The following is a 22,810-nucleotide window of genomic DNA, read 5'->3' as shown; positions in this document are numbered from 1 at the left end:
GATTGGCCAGAGATAACCTGGACACTAACCCCATCACCATAAAACCTGAGACTGTGAACCATGTGGCAGAGCAGTTCCACTGGGTTCCCTTACCCTGCTGCTGTGCACCCGGGCGCCCCTTCCCAATAAAGTCTCTTGCTTTGTCAGCACTTGTGTCTCCTTGGGCAATTCATTTCCAAGTGTGAGACAAGAGCCCTCTCTCGGGCCCCGGAAGGGGTCCCCCTTCCTGCAACAGGTTTGTATCTGGACTCTTAGTTCTATACCATTGCTCTGTATGTCTTTCCTTATACCAGTACCACACAGTCTTGATTACTGTGGCTTTGTAGTAAATTTTGAGATTAGCAAGTGTGAAGCCTCTGACTTTCTTCTTCAAGATATTTTGGCTATTCTGGGTCTTTTACATTTCCTTATGAATTTGAGGATCAGCTTATCCATTGAGTTCTTTTTTTTCTCTTTGTTTTGATATTTGGCTTTTATGTCTGAGTCTCTCCTCAGTTGTGTATGTTTAAGTGTGCTAGGACCCAAATGAGGGAAGGTAAGTGGGGATGGGGAAACCTCTCATAGTTCATGATATAGACTTTCTCTTATCTCCCTGGATCAAGATGTTGCCTTATCCCTACTCTCAACCATGCCTTAAGTTCTCAGGTCTGACTTAACCTATCCAGAGATTAAAATTTAACTCTCTGTTTGGGATTAGGGAGGGATGAGTGCCTAGCTGAAGTGGGTGGGGACTGGAGTCTGGGACTCTTTTCCATGCAGGTTTTTACCAGCCCTCCTGTTTTTAACCCCACTTCCCCTATCGCAGGCAGTTAGATTTCAGTTTCGACTCACTTGCCACTTTCCAGAATGTTGCTGCCATCTCTGTTGTTTCCTTTTCCATTCTTTTTTAGTGGGTTTACGTTCTTTGTGTTTCTTTCCTGACATTTTGATGGGGTTTGAGAAGGGAGCAGAGATAAATATAGGTGTTTAATCTGTCATGTTCATTGAGAGCCCCTGGAAGACTCTCTGTGGGAAAAGCTGGCATCAAGGAAGGTGGTGCAATACTTAGTCTCCTTGGAACCACTCCTGGAACAGCTCCTCCACTGTATTCTGTTCCTAGAGTTACATATCACCCCACTTTTTCTTTTTCTTTTTTTTTGGCTGCGTCGGGTCTTAGTTGCGGCAAGCAGGATCTTTTGTTGCAGCGCGCCAGCTCTTCATTTGTGGCACGCGGGCCTCTCTCTAGTTGTGGTATGTGGGCTCCAGAGTGCGTGGGCTCAGTAATTGTGGCATGCAGGCTCTCTAGTTGTGGCGTGTGGGCTCAGTAGTTGTGGCATGCGGGCTCTGTAGTTGTGGCGTGCAGGCTCCAGAGCGTGTGGGCTCTGTAGTTGTGCTGCAAGGACTCAGTAGTTGTGGCATGTGGACTCATTTGCCGTGCGGCATGTGGGATCTCAGTTCCCCGACCAGGGATTGAAGCCGCATCCAGTGCATTGGAAGGCGGATTCTTAACCACTGGACCACCAGGAAGTCCCCCCCACTTTTTCATTTGCAATTTTGGGACATAATTTTAGTTTAACCTTGAGCATTCTGATAGAGGTAAAGTCCTACTTTCAGTGCAGTCAAATTAGTTGAAGCCTCAGCTGATTCAGTAACACTGATCCAGTGGTTCTCGGCACAACTTCACTTTGGAATCACTTGGGTAGCTTTTAAATAACACAGCTGTCCCCAGCCCACTCCAGACCAATCCAATGAGAATCTCTGAGGTTAGGGTTTGGTTGTCAGTGGGGTTTTTTTTGTTTCGTTTTGTTTTTATTGCTCTCCAGGTATTCAAATATGTAGAAAGAATTGAGGACCACTGCTCCAAGGCATTTCATAGTTCATTAAGGATGATTTTACCTAACAGGATAAATTCAGTTGCATCTTTTTTTTTCTTAATTTTTAATTTTTTTTAATTTTTGGCTGCACTATGTGGCTTGTGGGATCCAAGCCATGCCCCCTGCAGTGAAAGCATGGAGTCCTAACCTCTGGACTGCCAGGGAGTTCTCCAGGTGCATCTCTTATCACTATCCTCCTCCTCCTCTTTCACTGCCCTCCAGCTGCTGGCCCCCTTTCTTTCCTTACACTTTCAAGACATGCAACCATCTCAAGAGCTTTAGCTCTTGCCCTTTTATCTGCCTGGAATGTTCTAACGCAGATATCCTCAGTTCCCTCCTTCTCCTGCGTCAGATCTTTGCTCAGAAGTCACCTTCTCAGTGAGACTTGCCTTGTCCACAACGTTTAACATTTCTGCTTCCAACCCCCTCCCAAATTCCTGTGTTCTTTCACTGCATGGTGTTTCCCCATACCTCTCGTCACCTCTCTAGTTCTCTTGTTTGTTCCCTATTTGGCATCCGCTTCCCACATATGCCCTTCCCCTAAGTATCAATCTTTTACTGTATAAAGAAGCCAGTGGTTGGAGCTTCATTTATTCCTTCTGCCATGCTCTTTTCTTTGTGTAGATAGAAGTTTCTGACCTATATCATTTTCCTTCTTTCTGAGGAACTTCTTTTCAACATTTCTTGCAGGGCAGGTTTTTGTTTGAGAAAGTCTTTTTTTTTCTCCTTCACTTTAAAGGGTAACTTCATTGGATACAAAATTCTAGTTTGGGGCTTCCCTGGTGGTGCAGTGGTTGAGAGTCCGCCTGCCGATGCAGGGGACACGGGTTCGTGCCCCGGTCCGGGAAGATCCCATGTGCCGTGGAGCGGCTGGGCACGTGAGCCATGGCCGCTGAGCCTGTGCGGCCGGAGCTTGTGCTACGCAAAGGGAGAGGCTACAACAGTGAGAGGCCCGCGTACCGCAAAAAAAAAAAAAAAACTAAGTTGCAGCACTTGGGATCTTCGTTGTGGCATGCGGGATCTTTGGTTGTGGCATGTAGGATCTTTAGTTGCAGCGTGCATGCGGGATCTATTTTCCTGACCAGGGATCGAACCCAGGCCTCCTGCATTGGGAGCACGGAGTCTTTACCACTGGACCACCAGGGAAGTCCTGGGTTTTTTCTTTTAACACTTTAAATATTTCACTGCACTCTCTCCTTGCTTCTTTTTTAAGTTAATTTTTTGCTTTTTGTATTCATCCTGCTTGGTGTTCTGTGAGCTTCCTGGATCTGTTATTTGGTGTTATGTCGTTAATTTTGGGAAATGGTTGACCATATTACTTCAGATATTTCTTTTGCTCTGTTCTCTCTTCTGATATTCCAGTCATGTGTATTTTGTACCTTTTGAAATTGTCCCACAGTTCTTGACAATTCTGTATTTTCTTTTTCTTTTTTTAAAAAATTTTTTTCTCTTTGCATTTTAGTTCGAGACGTTTCTGTTAATATAGTTTCAAGCTTACTGATTCTTTCCTCAGCCACATCTAGTCTACTCATGGGCCCATCAAGGCATTCTTCATTTTTGTTACCACATTATGCATTTTCTTTTGATTCTTTCTTAGAGTTTCCATGTCTCTGCTTACATTACCCATCTGTTTTTATGTTGTCTACTTTTTCCATTAGAGCCCTTAACATATTAATCATAGTTATTTAAAATTCCCTGTCTGATAATTCCAAAATCTGTCATATCTGAGTCTAATTCTGATGCTTGCTTTGTCTCTTCACACTATTTTTTCTTACCTTTTAGCATAACTTATAATTTCTAACTGAAAGCCAGGCAGGATGTATTAGGTAATAGGAACTGAGGTGAATAGGCCTTTATCTAGTTGGGAGTTTTGTGTAACCTGGCTAGGAGTTGGCTTGTGTTTAATGATTGATGTAATTGTAGGTACCAGAGGCCTCAAGTTACGCTAGTATCCTTGTTTTTGTCTCCTCTGTAATCTCTGGTCTTCCCTAAGAACTCTTTCTTAAATAGAGTATACACCTTTTAGCTCTTTCAGCTGTAATCCACTGTTATTTTATTGGACCCTCGATATGGTGGCAGAGTGTGGGTGAGGGAAAGCATTTTATAATTTTATGATTAAATCTCAGTCTTTTAGTGGGTCTCTGTCCCTGGGCTGTAACCTTTACAATTGTTTATTAACTGTTTTCCTTTCTCAGTGCGATCAGAAGTCTAGAGGGGGCCTCAGGGAAATTTCCTCCCCCCAGTTGGGATAAGGCCTGGTAGAGTCTTTTTCCTGGAGTGAAGGCTGCTGTTACAAGAACGCTCTGGGCATACATCACAATGGTTACTTTTCCCATTCCCCTGCCAGAGCCAGGATCATTCTTGGCTCTTTACCAGGAGAATCTTGTAGGGTAGGAATTTTTTTTTTAATGTTTTATTCATTGATGTATCATTAGCACCAAAAACAGTATATGGTACAGAATAAATGCTCTGTATGTATTGAATGATTGAATAAATACTGTTTTACATAGATGTGGGAAAATTTCTCAGACCTAAAATGATAATAATAAACTGATGGCATTTCTCTGAGTGACTAGTTAGTCCCCAATCTAGTGTTTGTCTGTTTGCTTAGTGTTTGTGTCTCTCTAATCTAAAACCCTAAGTAAGATAGGATTGTTGTAGAGCAGTTGTTCTCAAGAGGTTTTGACTGCAGTCTTTAGTAAGACATATACATATTTTATATCATGACCCAGTATACATGAAGATGTAAATGTACATTTATCTGAACAAACTTGTTATGAAATAATACTTTCCTTTATGTATGGTGTACTTTAATATTTTCTACTCTGTTATTTTATATTTTATTTTAAAAAGTGCTTGTTGAGATTTACATAGAGGTTAAGTTCAGAGGATAATGTGTTGTTTTTTTTTTTTTTTCAAGAAATTTGGGTAGATCTACCATACTTAGTTTTGGCTTCCCCCTTTTTCTCCTGATAAATCCATGACTTCCTTGAATAATGAAATTCATTGAGCATCTTTAACCTTTGGTGATATTTTAAACGTGTTCTCCCTCCTCCCCCTGCCTGCCCAGGCTTATGCTAACTCAGTTTTTTTGGAAGTGATTTGAATGCAAACACTTCTCATCACTATTAGCAGGGGAAAAAATTACTTGAGTGCATGTACAGAGTCATCTATTTGTGTTGCTGAGACAGGTGTAGAGTAAAATCTGGGTCTCAGGTTTCATAAGCTTCCTAAAGTGGCTAGTAGGAGTTTGGACCTCATGCCCATTGGGAACCCTGTCCAATATGGGGCCCTGAGACAGAAATTGAAGGTACTTTGGGGTACTTTCCCTTCAACAGTAATGGTTATTTGTCTTTATACATGGATTGCAAAGGTTCAATTCAAGATGCCTACCTTGGGGCTTCCCTGGTGGCACAGTGGTTAAGAATCCGCCTGCTGGACTTCCCTGGTGGCACAGTCGTTAAGAATCTGCCTGCCAATGCAGGGGACACGGGTTCGAGCCCTGGTCTGGGAAGATTCCACATGCCGTGGAGCAGCTAAGCCCGTGCGCCACAACTACTGAGCCTGCACTCTAGAGCCTGCGAGCCACAACTACTGAGCCCGCGGGCCACAACTACTGAAGCCTATACGCCTAGAGTCCGTGCTCTGCAACAAGAGAAGACACCACAATGAGAAGCCCACGCACCGCAATGAAAGAGTAGCCCCCGCTCGCCGCAACTAGAGAAAGCCCGTGCGCAACAACGTAGACCCAACGTAGCCCAAAAAATAAATAAATAAAATAAATAAATTTATTTAGAAAAAAGAAAAGAAAAGATACCTACCTTGTAGTGTCAGGGTGGTATCTTGCTAATGGATCTGGAGACAAAGCTGTGCATAAATAACATGGGCTATTGTTAGTAAACAGTGGCCTGTAATTATGAAAGACATGGGAGGAAGAAAACATGGTAGTCTTATCTACTCTATTTCTACTGCTTTCCTTGTTGGTTTTGTTCTGAGCCGCCTTCGGAATTTATCTGATTGATTTTGTTTTGGAGCCACGAAGTATAGATCGAAAGGTTTGGTCTTTCTCCCATGTAACAGGCCATGTGAGGGCTTTGCGTTTCATTCTCCAGAATTCTCTCTAGTTCAGAGCAAACAGCTAAAGCTCAGGGAGAACAAGCTAGTTTAAAAACTACCCTTAGTCGAGTTGCTACTACCCTTAGAACGAGTCCCAGTAGATGTAAAGATTTTTAAATTGTTTTCTTTTTAAAGTCTATAAATAATGGATTTCCAGCTTTTAGTGCTTTAACCTCTGTTACTAAAAGCCCCGAGGCTTAATTTACAATCATTAATCTTTCCTTCATTACTCAAGATATCATCTTATTATCCCCTTTAAAATTATTGTTAAATTATGAAAAAGATCAAACATATGAAGTGGTTCAGAGAATAAGATAACAAAAAGTCATAAAAACCACCATCTGGATTTAATGAATAGTAGCATTTTGCCATATTTGCTTCAGAACTTCTTCCTTTAAAACATGAAATGTTGCAGATACAGTCGAAGTTCCCTTGGTCTCTCTGTTCGCTCCAGTTCCCCTGCTCCCTCTTCCGCTACCCCAGAGGTAACTTCTCTCCTGAACTTGGTGTGGTTCCTTCCCATCCATGCTTCTATACTTTCATACCATTTATGTGTGTCCACAACAGTAGATACAATTGTTTTGTGAAGGTTCAAGTGTATAACAATGACATTGCCTTACACTTAGGCTATCACTTGCTTTTTTTTTTTTTTTTTTTTTTTTTTAGTTCTAGTATTATGGTTTGGGGTTTGTACATATAGGTTGAATTCATACATTTCAAGAACTATATAGCATCCCATTTTATAACTGTTTCACAATTTATTCATTCCCTCATTGATGGACATTTAGGTTATTTATAAATTTTTGCTGTTATAAACATTGCCACGATGAACATTTTGAACATGGTTTCTTCTGCATTTGTTGGAAGATTTTCCCCTTGCAAATATCTAGGAGTGGAATCCTGGGAACTACAATATATGCATCTTTAACTCTGTCGGAGGTTACCAGGTACCATCTAACTTGCACTGCTTCCAGAAGCCTGTGAGGCTTCTCAGCAACACTATTGTCAGACTTCTGATCTCTTGCTAATCTGATGGGTAAAAGAGTTGATATGTTTATTGCTTTACCAGAAAAACTTTAAGAGAGTCAAAACATTATCCTTGGGCTTCCCAGGTGGCGCAGTGGTTGAGAGTCCGCCTGCCGATGCAGGGGACACGGGTTCATGCCCCGGTCTGGGAAGATCCCACATGCCGCGGAGCGGCTGGGCCCGTGAGCCATGGCCACTGAGCCTGCATGTCCGGAGCCTGTGCTCCGCAACGGGAGAGGCCACAACAGTGAGAGACCCGCGTACCGCAAAAAAACAAACAAAACAAAACAAAACAAAACATTATCCTTTTGAATTTCAGAAAGTTGATGCTCCTCTTCATTCATTCAATAAATATGGAGTTCTTACTAGGAGCCAGGCACTATTCCAGATAGTAGGCTACAGGGCTAAGAGGGGGACACACATCTCAGCCCTCATGGAGCTTACGTTCTAGAGGAGGGAGACAATAAATACAAGAAATCAATACACTATGAACCGTGTCAGTGATAAATGCTAAGGCAGAAAGGTAAACTAGGGAAGGATGGGTACAGTGTGTGTGGAGAGGTGGTGTTGACAGGGTGGCCAGGGAAGGCCCCTTAAGAAAGCAACATTTGAGTTAATGCCTGAAGGCAGTGAAGGAATAAGCTGTATATGTGGACAATTGGGAAAAGAGCTTTCTAGACAGAGGGGCAGAAGTCTGATGGGGGAACATGGCTGGCATGTTCAAGCGACGGCGAGGAGGCCCGTGGGGAAGGTAGGGAGAGGGGAAAGAAATGGGAGGCAAGGTCAGAGAGGTGTGTGGTAGTGTGTCACGCCGACCCTCCAAGGTCATTACAAGGACTTTGAGGTAGATGGGAAGCCACTGGATAGCTTCCAGCTTTTGAATAGCACAGTGATATGATCTGATTACATATTAAAAGACAGGACTCTTGCTGAACGTAGAAATTCGATTGAAGGGGGCAGAGGGCAGAAGCAGGAACCCAGCTAAGAGATGATGGTGTTTGGAGCAAGGCAGTGACAGTGGAGATGGAGAGAAATGTTTGAGCTTGGAAATATTTTAAAGGTGGAATCAATAGGATTTATTGATGGGTTGAATGTGGGGTGTGAGAGGGAAAGGGGAAGCATGAATGAGCCCCAGAATTTTGGCCTGAGCCACTGGATGGAGGGAGTTGTCATTAACTGAGATGCGGAACAGGACTCAGGGCGAGTATCAGAAGCTCAGTATTGTCAGTGCGCAAAGAGGACCTGAGGTTCAAGGGTGAGGTTCGTACTGGACACACCCATTTGGGATTGTCCCCAAATAGATGGTATTTAAAGCCATGAGACGGGTTGAGATAACCAAGGGGAGACGTGCAAGGCCTGAGCTATGGGACACTCAGGTGGTTAGAGGTTTGGGAGCAGAGAAGGAGCAAACAAAGGAGGCTGAGGAAAAGCACCCTGAGAGGCAGGAAGAGAATCAGGCAGGTGTGGTGTCCTGGAAGCCAAGAGGAGAAAGCATTTCAAGGAAGAAAGTCATCTACCCATTGTGTCAGGTGCTGCCAATAGGTCATCTAAGACAAGGATTGAGAATTCACTCTTGGATTTAATACCATGGAGGTCTGGTCTCTAGAAGTCTTGATAAGAATAGTTGTAGTACTGTATTCCTATATGTTACCCACAACATTTCAGAAGTTTCCACTGCTACTTTATGTGTAAGTAAAACGCCTGTTACAGACTAGTCCAGAAAAAAACTGGTCCCTTAAAATTTTTTTGGACTGGAAATCTTATAAATAAGGCAAACGGTTTTGTTTTGTTTTGTTTTGGCTAAATCTCGAAGCCTAGAATTCTTTGACTTCAGTTGTGGAAAATGTCAAAATCAATGTGACTTAGCAGTAGCTGCATTTAATTCTCATACAAATGGCTTCCATTCTTAGAGTAATATGGTACATTCATAACCACATTTTAAGTCTGAACAGCTCTTCAGAATAGGGAGTTAGGAGAGAGATCAGATACAAATAGAATGAAAGAAGGTATAAATGATGTTGAATAGAATAGGAGTTTCATAGTGTTTTTATAGCAGCTGTTCTCAGGTATGGTCCTCAGGCCCCTGGTGGCCCCTCGAGAGTTTTAGGGTTTTGCAGGATCAAAACTGTTTTCTTGATAACTTTGCCTTTTTCACTGTGACACATGCACTCATGGTGCAAAAGCAAAGGTCAGTGAAACTGTTGGTGCCATAGCACGAATCAGGGCACTACCACTGGCCTGGGCTGCTCTCATTGTGTTCCTCATGGCCTGCTCAGTAAAAAGGAAAGAAAGCCAGTTTCACTTAAGAATGTGCTTGATGAAGCAGTAAAAATTACCAATTGTATTGTCTTTACTCATGTACATGCATGTCTTTTTAATATTCTATGTGATGAAAATGGGAAATACGCCTAAAGCACTTCTCCTGCATACTGAAGTATAATTGTTGTGTTGAGAAAAAGCACTTGTATGACTGAATTAAAAGCTGTATTACATAGTTGCTTTTTTCATGAAATACCATTTTTACTTAAAAAAAATCAACAGATAAACTAGCATTAATAGATTTGGGTGTTTGGCAGACATTTTCCTGAAGATGAATGAAGTAAGCCTGTCACTTCAAGGAAAACAACTGACAGTGCTTGTTGCCAATGATAGAATATGAGTTTTTAAGTGAAAATTAGAATTTTGGAACACTTCCATCTACCACAAAGAGCTTGACAACTTCCCAATACTCAAAAACTTGTCTGATGAGATCAGTGGTGACATTCACAAATGTGATATTTTGGATAGGGTATAATGAAATGTGTCAACATTTGGAATATCTATAGAACTCAGTGAACCAAATATTTTCCAAATGACAAATGATGATGTTACACAATTATGTATGAGTAAAAGATCCACTCAAAATGCAAGATAGACTTTTGCTTCTAGCCAAGATGGAGTGACGGGGATGCCTTATGGCTAATGAGGTCCATCAAAAATTATTTCATGTGCTTTGTTGGCCAGGTCCGTGTGCACATCCAGGTGATAGCAGAGTAGTCAACTGGATGAATGTTGGGCTTTGGAATCAGAAAATGTAGATTGAATCCTGGTCTCTCATTTCCTTGGCCAATAAGCACATTTACTGGTATATCTTCTTGGAGAAACTTTTATTAAAATCTTCTGTCCATTTAAAAAATTGGTTTAATATTACTTTAGAAAATTTTTTTAATGTTTAAAATTTTTATTTATTTATTTTTTGGCCACACCATGAGGCATTTGGGATCTTAGTTCCCCGACCAGGGATTGAACCCGTGCCCCCTGCAGTGGAAGTTCAGAGTCTTAACCACTGGACTGCCGGGAAGGTCCCTACTTTTTAAAAAAATGTTGAACTGTGACTTTCTTTTTGGAGATATTATTTTAGGCTCTCCCTCCTTAAGAGGTTGATGTAGCAGTGCTGCGTCCTTCTTAGCCCATCCAAGTCCTACCCAGATTCAGTAGTCATTATGAGACAGACACCACTCTGCCTGAAGCAGCATGGCTGCAGGTGCTTAGATGTTTATATTTTCTTTTTAAAAAAAATAATTTTATTTATTTATTTATTTATTTTTGGCTGTGTTGGGTCTTTGTTGCTGTGCGTGGGCTTTCTCTAGTTGCGGTGAAGGGGGCTACTCTTTGTTGCTGTGCATGTGCTTCTCATCGCGGTGGCTTCTCTTGTTGAGGAGCACGGGCTCTAGGCGTGCGGGCTTCAGTAGTTGTGGCACGCGGGCTCAGTAGTTGTGGCACACGGGCTTATTAGTTGCTCCGTGGCATGTGGGATCTTCCCGGACAAGGGCTTCAACCCGTGTCCCCTGCTTTGGCAGGTGGATTCCTAACCACTGCACCACCACTGAAGTCCTGGATGTTTATATTTTCTTGCTTCTATCTCTTTAAACTTAGATACTAAAATTGGGTTCAGTTCCTCAGTCTCTTATCAGATATCCTCTAAACCTGCTGCTTTGTTTGCCTTTCAGTTTCCTGGTGATGACATGGCATCTGCCAGCTCCAGCCGGGCAGGGGTGGCCCTGCCTTTTGAGAAGTCTCAGCTTATTCTGAAAGGTGAGTGGCACTGTATGAAGTTTGGCATTTCAGGTCCAGCCCCATCTTTGGGAAAGAGGTGGAATTATACCACACTTTGGCTTACTAGTGTAACTATTCATTCTTATAGGGTTGTCATATTATAGCTGGAGTTTTTGAAGAGGAGGGGGAAAAAAAGAACTTTTGGAAAGAATTACATAAAATGGAGAATCCTCCCTTCCCCAGGGCTCTTTTCTATCTACGCTCATTCCCTTGGTGAGCTCATTCCCTTGGTGAGCTCATCCGAACATTCTCACTTTAAATGCCTCCAATAGTAGGATCACTGCCACATTTGTATCTTCCAGCCTGGCCTTGTTTCTGAACTCCAGGTTTGTATATCCAATAGCCCACTTGGCATCTCCACTTGAGGGCTTAGTAAATGTCTAAAATGTGACATGCCTGGAACTGACCTGATTTGTTTTTTCTTTTCCTCAATATCCTGTATTCAGCAGATCTGGTTGTGTCTACATTCAAAATGTGGACAGCGTTCAGCCACTTCTCACCACCCCTGCTGACCCACCAGCTGGCACCACCTCTGCCCTAGATTAAGGCGGTAGCCTCCTAACCTGGCTTCCTACTTCTGCCCTTTGCCCCGCTTCATTCTGTTTATCACACAGCAGCCAGTGATCTTGTTACAGTGTAAGCCAGCTCCTGTTACTTCTCTGCTCAAACACATCAAGGACTGTCTATCTCACTCCATGTACAAGCTGAAGATCCCACGTGATACGACCCCTTCCATTTCTCATTTCCCTTTCCACGTTTACTCCTCTCTGGCTAGATGCACAGGTCCACATGGACCTCCCTTGCTGTTCATTGCCTCTACCAGGTACACTCCCACCCCTGGGCCTTTGCACTTGCTGTTCCCGCTGAATGAAATGCTCTTTTGACTGAGTTATCTACCTGGTCTGCAGGTTTTTACCCCAAAGTCACTCTTTCAACAAGGCCTTCCCTGATTCCCCCATCTAAAGGCTCCCTACCCTGATTCCCTCATGTCTCTCCCCTTCACCACTTTATCTTTTTCTTCTCAGCCCCTGTCACTATTTAATGTTTGACTTATTGGAATCTATTTCATTTATTCACTGTCTCTTTCCATAGAATGTAAGCCCCACGAGAACAGGGGTTTTTGTCTGTTTTGGTTACTGTGGATGCCCCAAAGCCTAGAACAGTGCCTGACACATAGTGAGGCCTCAGTAAATACCACATATCACATGGATGAAAACCTGCTGCTCCAGTAGCTTTAGGAGGAGGAGTCACAGGACCACAAGATGCTTGGGGAGAGAGGAGTGGCATTCAGTACCAGGGCTCAGGCCTCTCAACGTGATCATTGGGAGGCAAAATTGTATCTTTGGTCCAAATTTTTAAATTATTGTTTTAAAAATGGAAATGTTATTCATTTATTTAATGCACTCACATAGCTTACAGTTGTTTCCGTTGCTCCAGCTCCCCAGTTCCCTCGCCTGGAGGGAACCTGTTGTTATCAATGAGTGCTTCTTTCCCCACATCATCTTTTTTTTTTTTTTTTAAGCCTACAGCACCTGGTATTGCCAAGCGGTCTCCCATCCAAGTACTACCCAGGCCCAACCCTGCTTAGCTTCCGAGTTTAGGGGCATTCAGGGTGGTATGGCTGTAGTCCCCACACCTTTACCAACATGATATGTTGTCAGATTTTTTTTTTTTTTATCTTTGCCAGTCTGGTTGGTTAAAAAAAAAATTGTGTTCTCAGCATAGTTTTACTTCTCATTAAATGATAAGTGATGTTTATTGTCTTATCATATGTTTAAGTAAATCTGTATTTCCTTTTCTATGGGTTGCCTGTGTCTATTCTTTGCCTGTTTCTTATGGAGTTATTGATTTTTTTTTATAGTCTTCATACATTTTAATTACTTCTCTTGGTGTCTCATGGCTGCTCCAGCCCTTTTGAGAAGGGAGAAGGATTAGAATGAACTGGTAGGGTTTTGAACTTGAGACTACAGCCTTTACTGCCTATCTAATAATTAGCAGGGCTAGGTCAGAACAGAAGCCTGCCCATGGAAACTGGTGATATCCTGAGGTCCCTGTTTTGGGACCATGTTATTTAGGAACACTCTCTGACTTCTTCTTTTTTTTTTTTTTTTGTGGTACGCAGGCCTCTCACTGTTGTGGCCTCTCCCGTTGTGGAGCACAGGCTCCGGACGCGCAGGCTCAGCGGCCATGGCTCACGGGCCTGGCCGCTCCGCGGCATGTGGGATGTTCCCGGACCGGGGCATGAACCCGTGTCCCCTGCATCGGCAGGCGGACTCTCAACCACTGCACCACCAGGGAAGCCCTGGCTTGTCTTTTAGGAACAAGAAACATTGAAAATATCACCCCACTTATTAATTATAAATTACTGAGGGGAAAATGTATCTTTACAGTGGAGTGACCTGGAAAACCCCACATTAACCATGGGATCAAAATTAGTATCCCCAATAGGAGGATGGCCTGGTGTGTACAGTAAGAAGTATACAACCTAACCTGTGTAGTTAGTATTCTTGACAAAAATGTTCACTGTAAATCTAACCATGAGGAAACAATCAGAAAAATGCAGGATTTAGCATTCTATAAGACAGCTGGTGGAAGGAAGTCTTTAAAAATCATTGTCATGGAAAAAGAAGGGAGTGCATTCTAGATGTTAAAAGATTAAGGAGTCAGCAACTGAGTACAGTTTGTTCATCTTATTTGGATCCTGGGTTGGGAGAAATACAGCTATAAAAGTATGTTTGGGGGACTTCCCTGGTGGTGCAGTGGTTAAGACTCTGTGCCCCCAATGCAGAGGGCATGGATTCAATCCCTGGTCAGGGAACTAGATCCCACATGCATGCCACAGTTAAGAGTTGGCATGCCACAACTAAGAAGCCCGCGTGCCACAACTACAGAGCTGGAGAGCTGCAACTAAATCCTGGCACAACCAAATAAATAAATAAATATTAAAAAAGAAAGTTGGGAACAACTGGGAAAATTTGAATATGGAATGGGTATCAAATGATGGAAGGAGTGACTATACATTTTTTTTTAGGTATAAAAATGGTGGTGTGGTAGGTGGAAGAATGCCCTTATGTTAGGAATTGCATTCTGAAAGTAATCAGGGCCGATCTGTCATGATACCTCCAACTAACTTTTTTTTTAAAACACAGATGTCGTATATATACCTGGGTCCTGTGGTATCCAATAGGGTAGCAAGTATAGCCACATAGAACTATTTACATTAAAGTTAAATAAAATATAAAGCTCCAGTCCTCAGTCTCACAAGCCATATTTCAAGTGCTTTAGCCATATTTCAAGTGCTTTATAGCCACATGTATCTCATGGCAATGTATTGGACAGCGCTGGTGTAGAACATTTTTATTATTGTGGAAGTTCTCTGGGTAATATTGATGATAGATGCTGAGAGAGAGACAGAAAAACATGTGGCAAAATGATAGCAGTTAGTAAATAATGTGCAATTATTTATTCTTTCAATTTTTATGTAAATTGGAAACTTCACAAAAAACTACTAACTGTACCATGTGATCTTAGATTGATTCCAGGACTAGAAAAAAATCTTTTCTCTTTTGCTATAATGGACATTGGTAGGGTAATTGGCAAAATTTGAGTAAGGTCTGTACCTTAGATAATAGTATTAAAGAATGTTGAATTTCCCAATGTTGATAATTATACTATGGTAATGTTAGAAAATGTCTTAGTTCTTAGAAAAGACACACTGAAGTATTTAGGGAGAGAAAAAGAGTAATAAAGCAAGTAGCATAGAAAGTTAATATTTGGTGACTTTGGGTGAAGGGTTTTTTTTAAATCAATCAATTTATTTATTTATTTGGCTGCGTTGGGTCTTCTTTGTGGCATGTGGGATCTTTTGTTGTGGCACGTGGGCTTCTCTCTAGTCGTGTCGTGCGGGTTTTCTGTCTTTAATTGAGGCGCGTGGGCTCAGTAGTTGTGGCGCACGGGCTTAGTTGCCCCACAGCATGTGGGATCTTACTTCCCTGACCAAGAATTGAACCCGCATCCCCTGAAGTGGAAGGGGGATTCTCTACCACTGGACCACCAGGGAAGTCCCCGGTGAAGGGTTAATAAGAATTCTTTGTATTAGTCTTGCAACTTTTCTAAAAGTCTGAAATTATATTAAAAAAAAGATTTTTTTTTTTTAAGTAGATACCAAAAAAACAAGGACCAAAAAGGAAACATGATGGAAAAGTTCAAAGAGTCGGCCGGGGAGCTGGGAGGCTTGGTTCCAGGCTTAGCACTGCCTTTGACTAGCTCCGAGATTTTGGATATGTCTCACCTCCCTGGATCTTAGTTGGCCCAACTATTAAATAAAGGGTTTGAACTTGTTGATTTCAAAGAAACTGTCTAGCTCAGAATGGTAGGACTCTATAACTAGTCCCTATTTTTTATCTTTATTTTTACATTTAAGGGTCTGCCTGCAGAGCTGCTCTCACACCACCAGGTGGCCTCATTTAACCTTGGTCTACGTGTGTAGTATTTTCATTTTCCCCGCTCTGGGCCACATTTCCCAGCTCTACAACCTTTTTTCCTAGTACCAACCCTTGTTGCTTCTTAATCTTTACGACAGCTTTTGTTGCTGTTGTTCCTTGACTTTCTCTCTAGTGTTCTTTTGGTCCTGGAGAAGACACGTATTGCTAAAAAACAATCAGAGGTGGCTTTGCCCTTTGCCAAGTTGTGGACCCTTATAGGACTGTCATCCCTCAGAAGGGTCTAGGAGGGAGAGGTTTGCTAACTCTTGATGGGAACTCAGGTTCAGGCAGTCTTGTCATCATGGGTAAGGAACGTCAGTTATATGCTCTGATTTGGGGCATAGGGTAGAAACCATCCAGATGGGTTTTGTCTTTGTGATCTGGAGTTTCCACCATGGCTGATAAATGCTACAAAAGGAGCTTGTCTAGCATCCAGCCCTGGGCGTATGCTTGCTTAGTTGGTGCTGAGCCCTTCGCTTGCTGGTGCCGTGTAAACATCAGAAATGCTGCCACATGAACGAAATGAACAGAAGAGGAAATGCAGATGATTAACAAGTACATGGAAAAACTATTCAATCTGGCTAGTAATTGAAGAAAAGCATTAGAACAAATAAGCAAAGTCTGGAAATGGCATATAACATGGTGTGGAGTCAGGCTGCCGGGTGCACATTGTGGTTCGAAGCTCCCTGGATGTGTAGCCTGGGGCATTGACCTAGCTTCCCCAAGCTTGTTTCCTCCTGGGTGAAATGGAGTGATGATGTATTTCCTGCCTCATTGTAAGGATTTGGTTAGATAATGTGTGCATAGCACAGTATCTGTAATAAGTGCTCATTAACTCTTAACTATTATCTTTATACTATTTTTTTTTTTTTACCTACATGATTTGCAAAGGGTGAAAAAAACATAGTACTCCATGCTATGCAGTGTTTGGTGAAATGGATATATTCCTATAGTGCTGATAGGTGTCTACGTGGATTTAGAAAGGAACTGAGCAGTTTAAGAACTTTAAAAAATGTTCATATCCTTTGGAAGAATACTCAGAAATGCATGCAGATACTATATACATTTGTGGTCATTTTCCCTGAGCCAAACATTGGAAGCAATCTATTCAACAATGAAAGAATAGTTGACTAAATTATGGTGTATGCTTGTAATGGGCTTATGTTGCAGCTTTTTAAAATGGATTTTGGGGGGAGAGGAATTTTTAAAGAATTGGAGACATAAAAGATGAAAGTCTAGAAAGTCTGTATTTACCAACATCTTAATGATAATTATCCCAGTGTTTTCGGGTTAGGAGTGATTTTTTTTCTTATGCTTCTTTTCTTACGCTCTTTTTATATCCTCACATTAAAAAAGAAGTCTTTTTAAATGAGCAAAAGACAAAATTTCTTTTTTAAAAGAAACAACAAAAAAGAGGGAGAACATCTGCCACATGGGGGCAGCTGGGAGCCCTCTGACTCATCCTTGACTTCTGTCTTTCCTGTCCAGTGGTGTCAGCAAAGCCCAAGGTGCATAGTCGTCAACCTCGAATTAACTCGTTTGTGGAAGTGGCAGTGGATGGACTCCCCAGTGAGACCAAGAAGACTGGGAAGCGAATTGGGAGCTCCGAGCTTCTCTGGAACGAGATCATCATTTTGTAAGAGAAAACCCCTTCTCTCCGAATGCAGCCCCCCCGGGGGAATAGAGGAAGGGGTTGTGGGAGATCCAGGTTTCCTGTAGCAGCCTCTAGTCCTTCCGCCTTTGGTACCTGAGGCACCTTCTCTTCAGGTGTTTCTACATCATCGAGCTCACAGAGTGTTCATTGTTAGCTAGATGGTTACAGGGTCAGCTCTGCAGGGGAAAGGGTATATGTGAGTGTCTTCCTCTTTGGGGTTCCCCCCACCTTCAAGATGTCAGCAGTGTAGTTTCTCTGTTTTCTTCTAAGTTACAGGAGTGACTGATCTGCTTGGATATGATGAAGCAAGTATTTGTTTTCCAGGAATGTCACGGCCCAGAGTCATTTAGATTTGAAGGTCTGGAGCTGCCACACCTTGAGAAATGAACTGCTAGGCACCGCCTCTGTCAACCTCTCCAATGTCCTGAAGAACAATGGGGGCAAAAGTATGTACAAGGAAGGGGTACCTGACGTCATTCATTTGTGGGGGTGGGGAAAAGAAGGTGAAGGCGTGGATGTCTCTCACATGGTGGATAAACCTGCTGATGCAGTCTCCTCCAGGACCAGAGGCTGCAGTTACTGTACTCCCCGTGCATGTGGTCCGTGGAGTTCTAGGAAGGCTGAGAGCTACTCTCTGCCTCTACTGCGGACCTCAGCCCCTTGGCCCAGGGCCCCTAGTGGTGGGATGCCCTGATGTCTCCCCCTTGATCCTTCCTCAGGGATGCATGCTTTCCCTCTGCCCCTCTTTTCCTGATCCTGATGTGTGACGTGTAAAATCAAACTGTCAAATGCCTCCAGCCTAAATCATTACTTTCCTAGTCTGATCCCTCAAACACAACAAAGGAGCTTCGTCTGTGGGTGGGTGTGTACATGTGTGCCTGCCTGTCTGCGTGGAATGGTGTTACAAATGGTGCCCTGTGCTTAGAAGGCGCTCGATAAACATTTCCTGGTTGTTGGAATGCAGTGGAAGCTCTATCATGATTATTCAGCATGCCTCAGCCGCACGGAAACCTAAATCCTCACGTCTGTTTATTGCTGTTTGTGGTCAGTGGAGTAACCCGTGGCTGAGGTATCTGGATCCTCCCTCATAAAGCCTCTATTCAGAGCAGTACCAGATGTGGCGAGGGAATGCCACAGAAAGAAAGGCTCCTTCTTTTCTTGATGTGTGCTGTCTAGCAAATATTTTCTGAACGTGGATTTAGTTTAAGAGAGATGTGAGGGTGGGGAGCCCTGAGTCCCAGGGAGAGTGCTGCTTGATTCAAGAGTCTTTCCTTTCTGAGCCTGTCCTTTCTGATGGGCCTCTTGAGTGGTGTGTGAGGCTCCCCCGGTCTTTTCCTTTCTGCCGGGCACACATTGATGTGTTGAACCCACTCTGGACTCGGGAATCGTCTGAAATGAGGATCTGCCTCTATTCTAATTCTGCAGGGAACACCCCGCTGCTCTGTCTTCTGAGTCGGTCTTTATTTTCCCAAATGCTAGCCTGCCTTTTATAATTTGATTCTCAAGGAGGATTATATTTACTATATCATTTGGAAATAGACTTGTGGGCATTCTCACATTAGGATCAGCAAGCGACATGAGTGTCCTTTTCTCTCCTTTTTCATTTGTCCAGTTGGCATACTTTTGCTTTCAATTACAAAAGTAATTGCTGAAAAATTGGGAATCACACAAAAGCACACAGACACACAAAGAAAATAAAATTCTCCTGGAAGCACAGTACCTAGTGATAATTATTGTTAACATTTTGATATATGCCTTTCTGAGCTTTTTTTCCCTGTGTGCAGTGTATTAATATTTAAGACATCAGTGAAACAAAATTGAGATCATACATGAACTTATTATTTTGCAACATGCATTTTTCTCTTTAAAATGTATTACTATACCTTTATTTTTAATTGTGATAAAAAAACACATAACGTAAAACTTACTGTCTTAACCATTTTTAAATGTACAGTTCAGTGGCATTAAGTACATTGACAGGATTCTGCAACCATCACCTCCATCCATCTCCAGGACTTTTCATCTTACTAAACGCAAACTCTGTGCCCATTAAACAGTAACTCCCTCCCTTCTCTCAACCCACACCATTCAACTCTCTGTCCCTATGAATCTGCTTACTTAGGTACTGCATATGAGTGGCATCATACAGTATTTACCCTTTTGTGTCTGGCTTCTTTCGCTCAGCATAATGTCCTTAAGCCTCTTTCACGTGGTACGTATCAGAATCACCTTTTTTTTCTTTCTTTTTAAATTTAATTTTATTTTTTATTTTGGCCACACTGCACGGCTTGTGGGATCTTAGTTACCTGACCAGGGATTGAACCCGGGTCCTCGGCAGGGAAAGCACGGAGTCCTAACCGCTGGACAACCAGGGAATTCCCAGAATCACCTTTTAAAAAATATCTATCTATCTATCTATCCATCTATTTATTTATTTATTTATTTATGGCTGCATTGGGTCTTTGTTGCGGTGCATGGGCTTCTCATTGTGGTGGCTTCTCTTGTTGCAGAGCACGGGCTCTAGGCGCGCGAGCTTCAGTAGTTGTGGCACGTGGGCTCAGTAGTTGTGGCTCTTGGGCTCTAGAGCGTAGCCTCAGTAGTTGTGGCGCATGGGCTTAGTTGCTCTGCGGCATGTGGGATCTTCCCGGACGAGGGCTCAAACCCGTGTCCCCTGCATTGGCAGGCGGATTCTTAACCACTGCGCCACCAGGGAAGTCCCCAGAATCACCTTTTTAATGCCGAATAATATTCCATTGTATGCCGCATTTTGTTGATCCATTAATCCATCCAAGGACATTTGGGTTGCTTCTACTTTTTGCCTGTAGTGAACAGTGCTGTTGTGAACATGGGTGTCCAAATATCTCTTCAAGTCCCTGCTTTCAATTCCTTTGGATATATATTCAGAAGTAGAATAGCTGCATCACATGGTAATTCTATTTTAATTTTTTGAGGAACCGCCATACTGTTTTCCATAGCTGTTGTACCATAAAATATTTAATTGTTCCTCAAAAGTCAGTTTTTGATGACTGTCTGGTAGTAGTCTTATCAGATGGCTGTGTGAAAATTTAAGGTTGAACATTTGGGTAGTTTTCAGTATTACACAGTCACAAATAATGCTATTTTGATAAACTTATAAGTTTACAAATCTTTGTACCAATTGTTAAAAATGTGTATTAAATTATTGAACATAGACTTGCTGGATTTAAACATTTTTCAAGGTTTTGGACACATATTGCCAGATTACCCTCCAGAAAAGTTCTACCCATTTATCCTTCCATCAGCTGTAGCCGAGATGGCTGGTTTCTATTGCACTTTGGCATTTATTGGATTTATTTGTAAAAAAAAAAAAATATATATATATATATATATATATAAAATACATTATATATATATATTATAGCGTATTTTATAATTAATATTTTGTCAGATTTGCTTCATCTATTTCTTTTTTTTTTTTTTTTTCTCTCACTGTTGTGCCCTCTCCCGTTACGGCCTCTCCCGTTGCGGCCTCTCCCCCCGACCCCGGGACCAGGGCACAAACCTGTGTCCCCTGCATCGGCAGGAGGACTCTCAACCACTGCGCCACTAGGGAAGCCCTGCTTCATTTATTTCTTTTTGGTTGCAGTATTTAAAGTAAATTACAGGTGTTTCAACCTTTTATCCTAGATTGTTCAGCATGCATCTCATTAAAAAAGGGATTGTTTTACATAATTACTGTACCATTATCACACCTGGCAATATTTACATGAATTCCTCATTATCACCTAATACCCAGTTCATATTCGATTTCACCATCTATCTCAGAGTGTTGTTTTACAGTTGGTTTGCCCCAACCTGGATTTGGGCAACGTCCCCTCATTGCATTTGGTGGTTATGTCTTTGAAGTCCCCCCCACCTCCACTCCACCTTTTTTAAAGCTGTAATTTACTCAAGGAGACTGAATGTTTTTAAAAGTGTGTTTATTGCCTTATTAATGTCCTTTGCTCATTTTTACACTGAAATGTGCATTTTTCTCTTTTGGTTTTGAGAGAGCTCTTTATATGTTAAGGCTGTTATTCTTTGTCTTGTAATTTGTGTTTTCCCAGTTTTTCATCTGCATTTTAATTTTTCAGGCTTTTTTTTTTCTTTTTTCCATACAGATGTTTTAAACTTTCTGTAGTCAAGTCTGTTACCTTTTATATTTTCAGCCTTTTCTTATATGTTTTGGAAGGCTTTCCTTTATTCTGAGATCAGGTAAATGATCACCTCTATTTTCCCCTAGTTCATTGTGATTTCATTTTTTTAATTTAATTCTTCATCCAAATGAATTTATTTTTGTGTACAGTGTGAGTAGGGATCTAATTTAATTTTTCCTAAATAGTTAACCGATTACTTTAGCACTACTTATTAAATAACCTATCTATATCCCCAGTGATCTGAGTTGCTACCTTAAGCATATATTAAAAACATATGTATATCTTGGCCTATTTGGGGACTTTCCATTCATTGTTGTTTTTTATCAGCCTTTTCAAATCACTCTGTCTCAGCTAGTATAACATTATGTTATGTTTTTAATATCTGACAGTTCAAGTTTCTCTTGTTTTCAAAATCTTCCTGCCTCTTTTCTTTGCATGGATGACACCATCACATGAATTTTAAATTATTTTGTCAGGTTCTCCCCTCTTCCTATTCTCCTGCCCCCAATCCCTTGAGATTTTTTTGGAATCTGTCATATGTAGAGTTTCTTTATGGAGAATTTTCATACCAGGAACATGGAATGTCTCTAAATTCACTCAAATCATTTTGAAGTTATCTTCAGATAGATTCTTTTAGTTTTTAAAGAAGCTTTGATATTATTTTCAGTGGGATCTTTTTCTATTATGTCTTCTAACTTAGTGTTGTTGGTATATGACTATTAGTTTCTGTATTTTCTTTTGTATAATCAGTCACTTGCTGAATTCTTAGTATAGGTTTTCAACAGTTTCTTTTGGATTTTCTTGGTAGACATTTATGTGGTTTCTAAGATCTATAATTTTGATCATCTTAGGAGATAATTTTACTTCTTTTTCTTTGTTAGTTGCTTTGTATACAACTTCCTGTTTTAGTGGTGATGGAGTGGGCATTCTCCCCTAATAACCAAGCTTATAGTGACTTCTTTAGGTGTCAGGTTGGGTATTAGTTGGTAACCTGTCTTCTTGGTTTACTAATCATTGTTGTCTTTTTAAAAAAATCAGGATAAGGGTTGAATTTTGAGCAAATAGTTTTTATTTTATCTTTTTAAAAATATTTATTTATTTATTTATTTGGCTGCATTGGGTCTTAGTTGTGGCATGCGATATTTTTTAGTTGCAGCATGCAGCAAATAGCTTTTAAGCAACCATTGGGATAATTATATGATGTTTCTCCTTTCAATGTATTATATTAATTTTCTTGTAGTAACAACCTTAGAATTTCTAGAATATACCTAATTGCTTATGGTAGATTATTCCTTGAAAAATATTTTAGAATTACATGTTCATATTTTATTTGGGGATTTTCCATCTAATTCATAAGTGACATTTGTTTGTAGTTTTGTACTATTTTTGTCAGCTTTGGAATCAAGG

The 22,810-nt window shown here is 41.4% G+C and overlaps 1 protein-coding gene across 2 annotated transcripts in view; it reads left to right on the top strand.

The window, feature by feature from the left end:
• Window positions 1-22,810, top strand: part of WWP2 (WW domain containing E3 ubiquitin protein ligase 2) — a 146,307-nt gene that overhangs the window by 13,538 nt on the left and 109,959 nt on the right. For both annotated transcript variants that reach the window (XM_082607576.1, XM_082607575.1), the window contains exons 2-4: window positions 10,985-11,069; window positions 17,063-17,210; window positions 17,553-17,674. In XM_082607576.1, coding sequence (XP_082463702.1) covers window positions 11,000-11,069; window positions 17,063-17,210; window positions 17,553-17,674 — 340 coding nt within the window. In that variant the 5' untranslated portion in view covers window positions 10,985-10,999. The remainder of the gene's footprint in view (window positions 1-10,984; window positions 11,070-17,062; window positions 17,211-17,552; window positions 17,675-22,810) is intronic.

The sequence above is a fragment of the Mesoplodon mirus genome (assembly GCF_964341445.2).
Source record: "Mesoplodon mirus genome assembly, chromosome: 19".
NCBI classification, from domain to species: Eukaryota; Metazoa; Chordata; class Mammalia; order Artiodactyla; family Ziphiidae; genus Mesoplodon; species Mesoplodon mirus.
The sequence above is the reverse complement of the archived record's forward strand: the minus strand, read 5'-3'. Positions and strand labels throughout refer to the sequence as shown.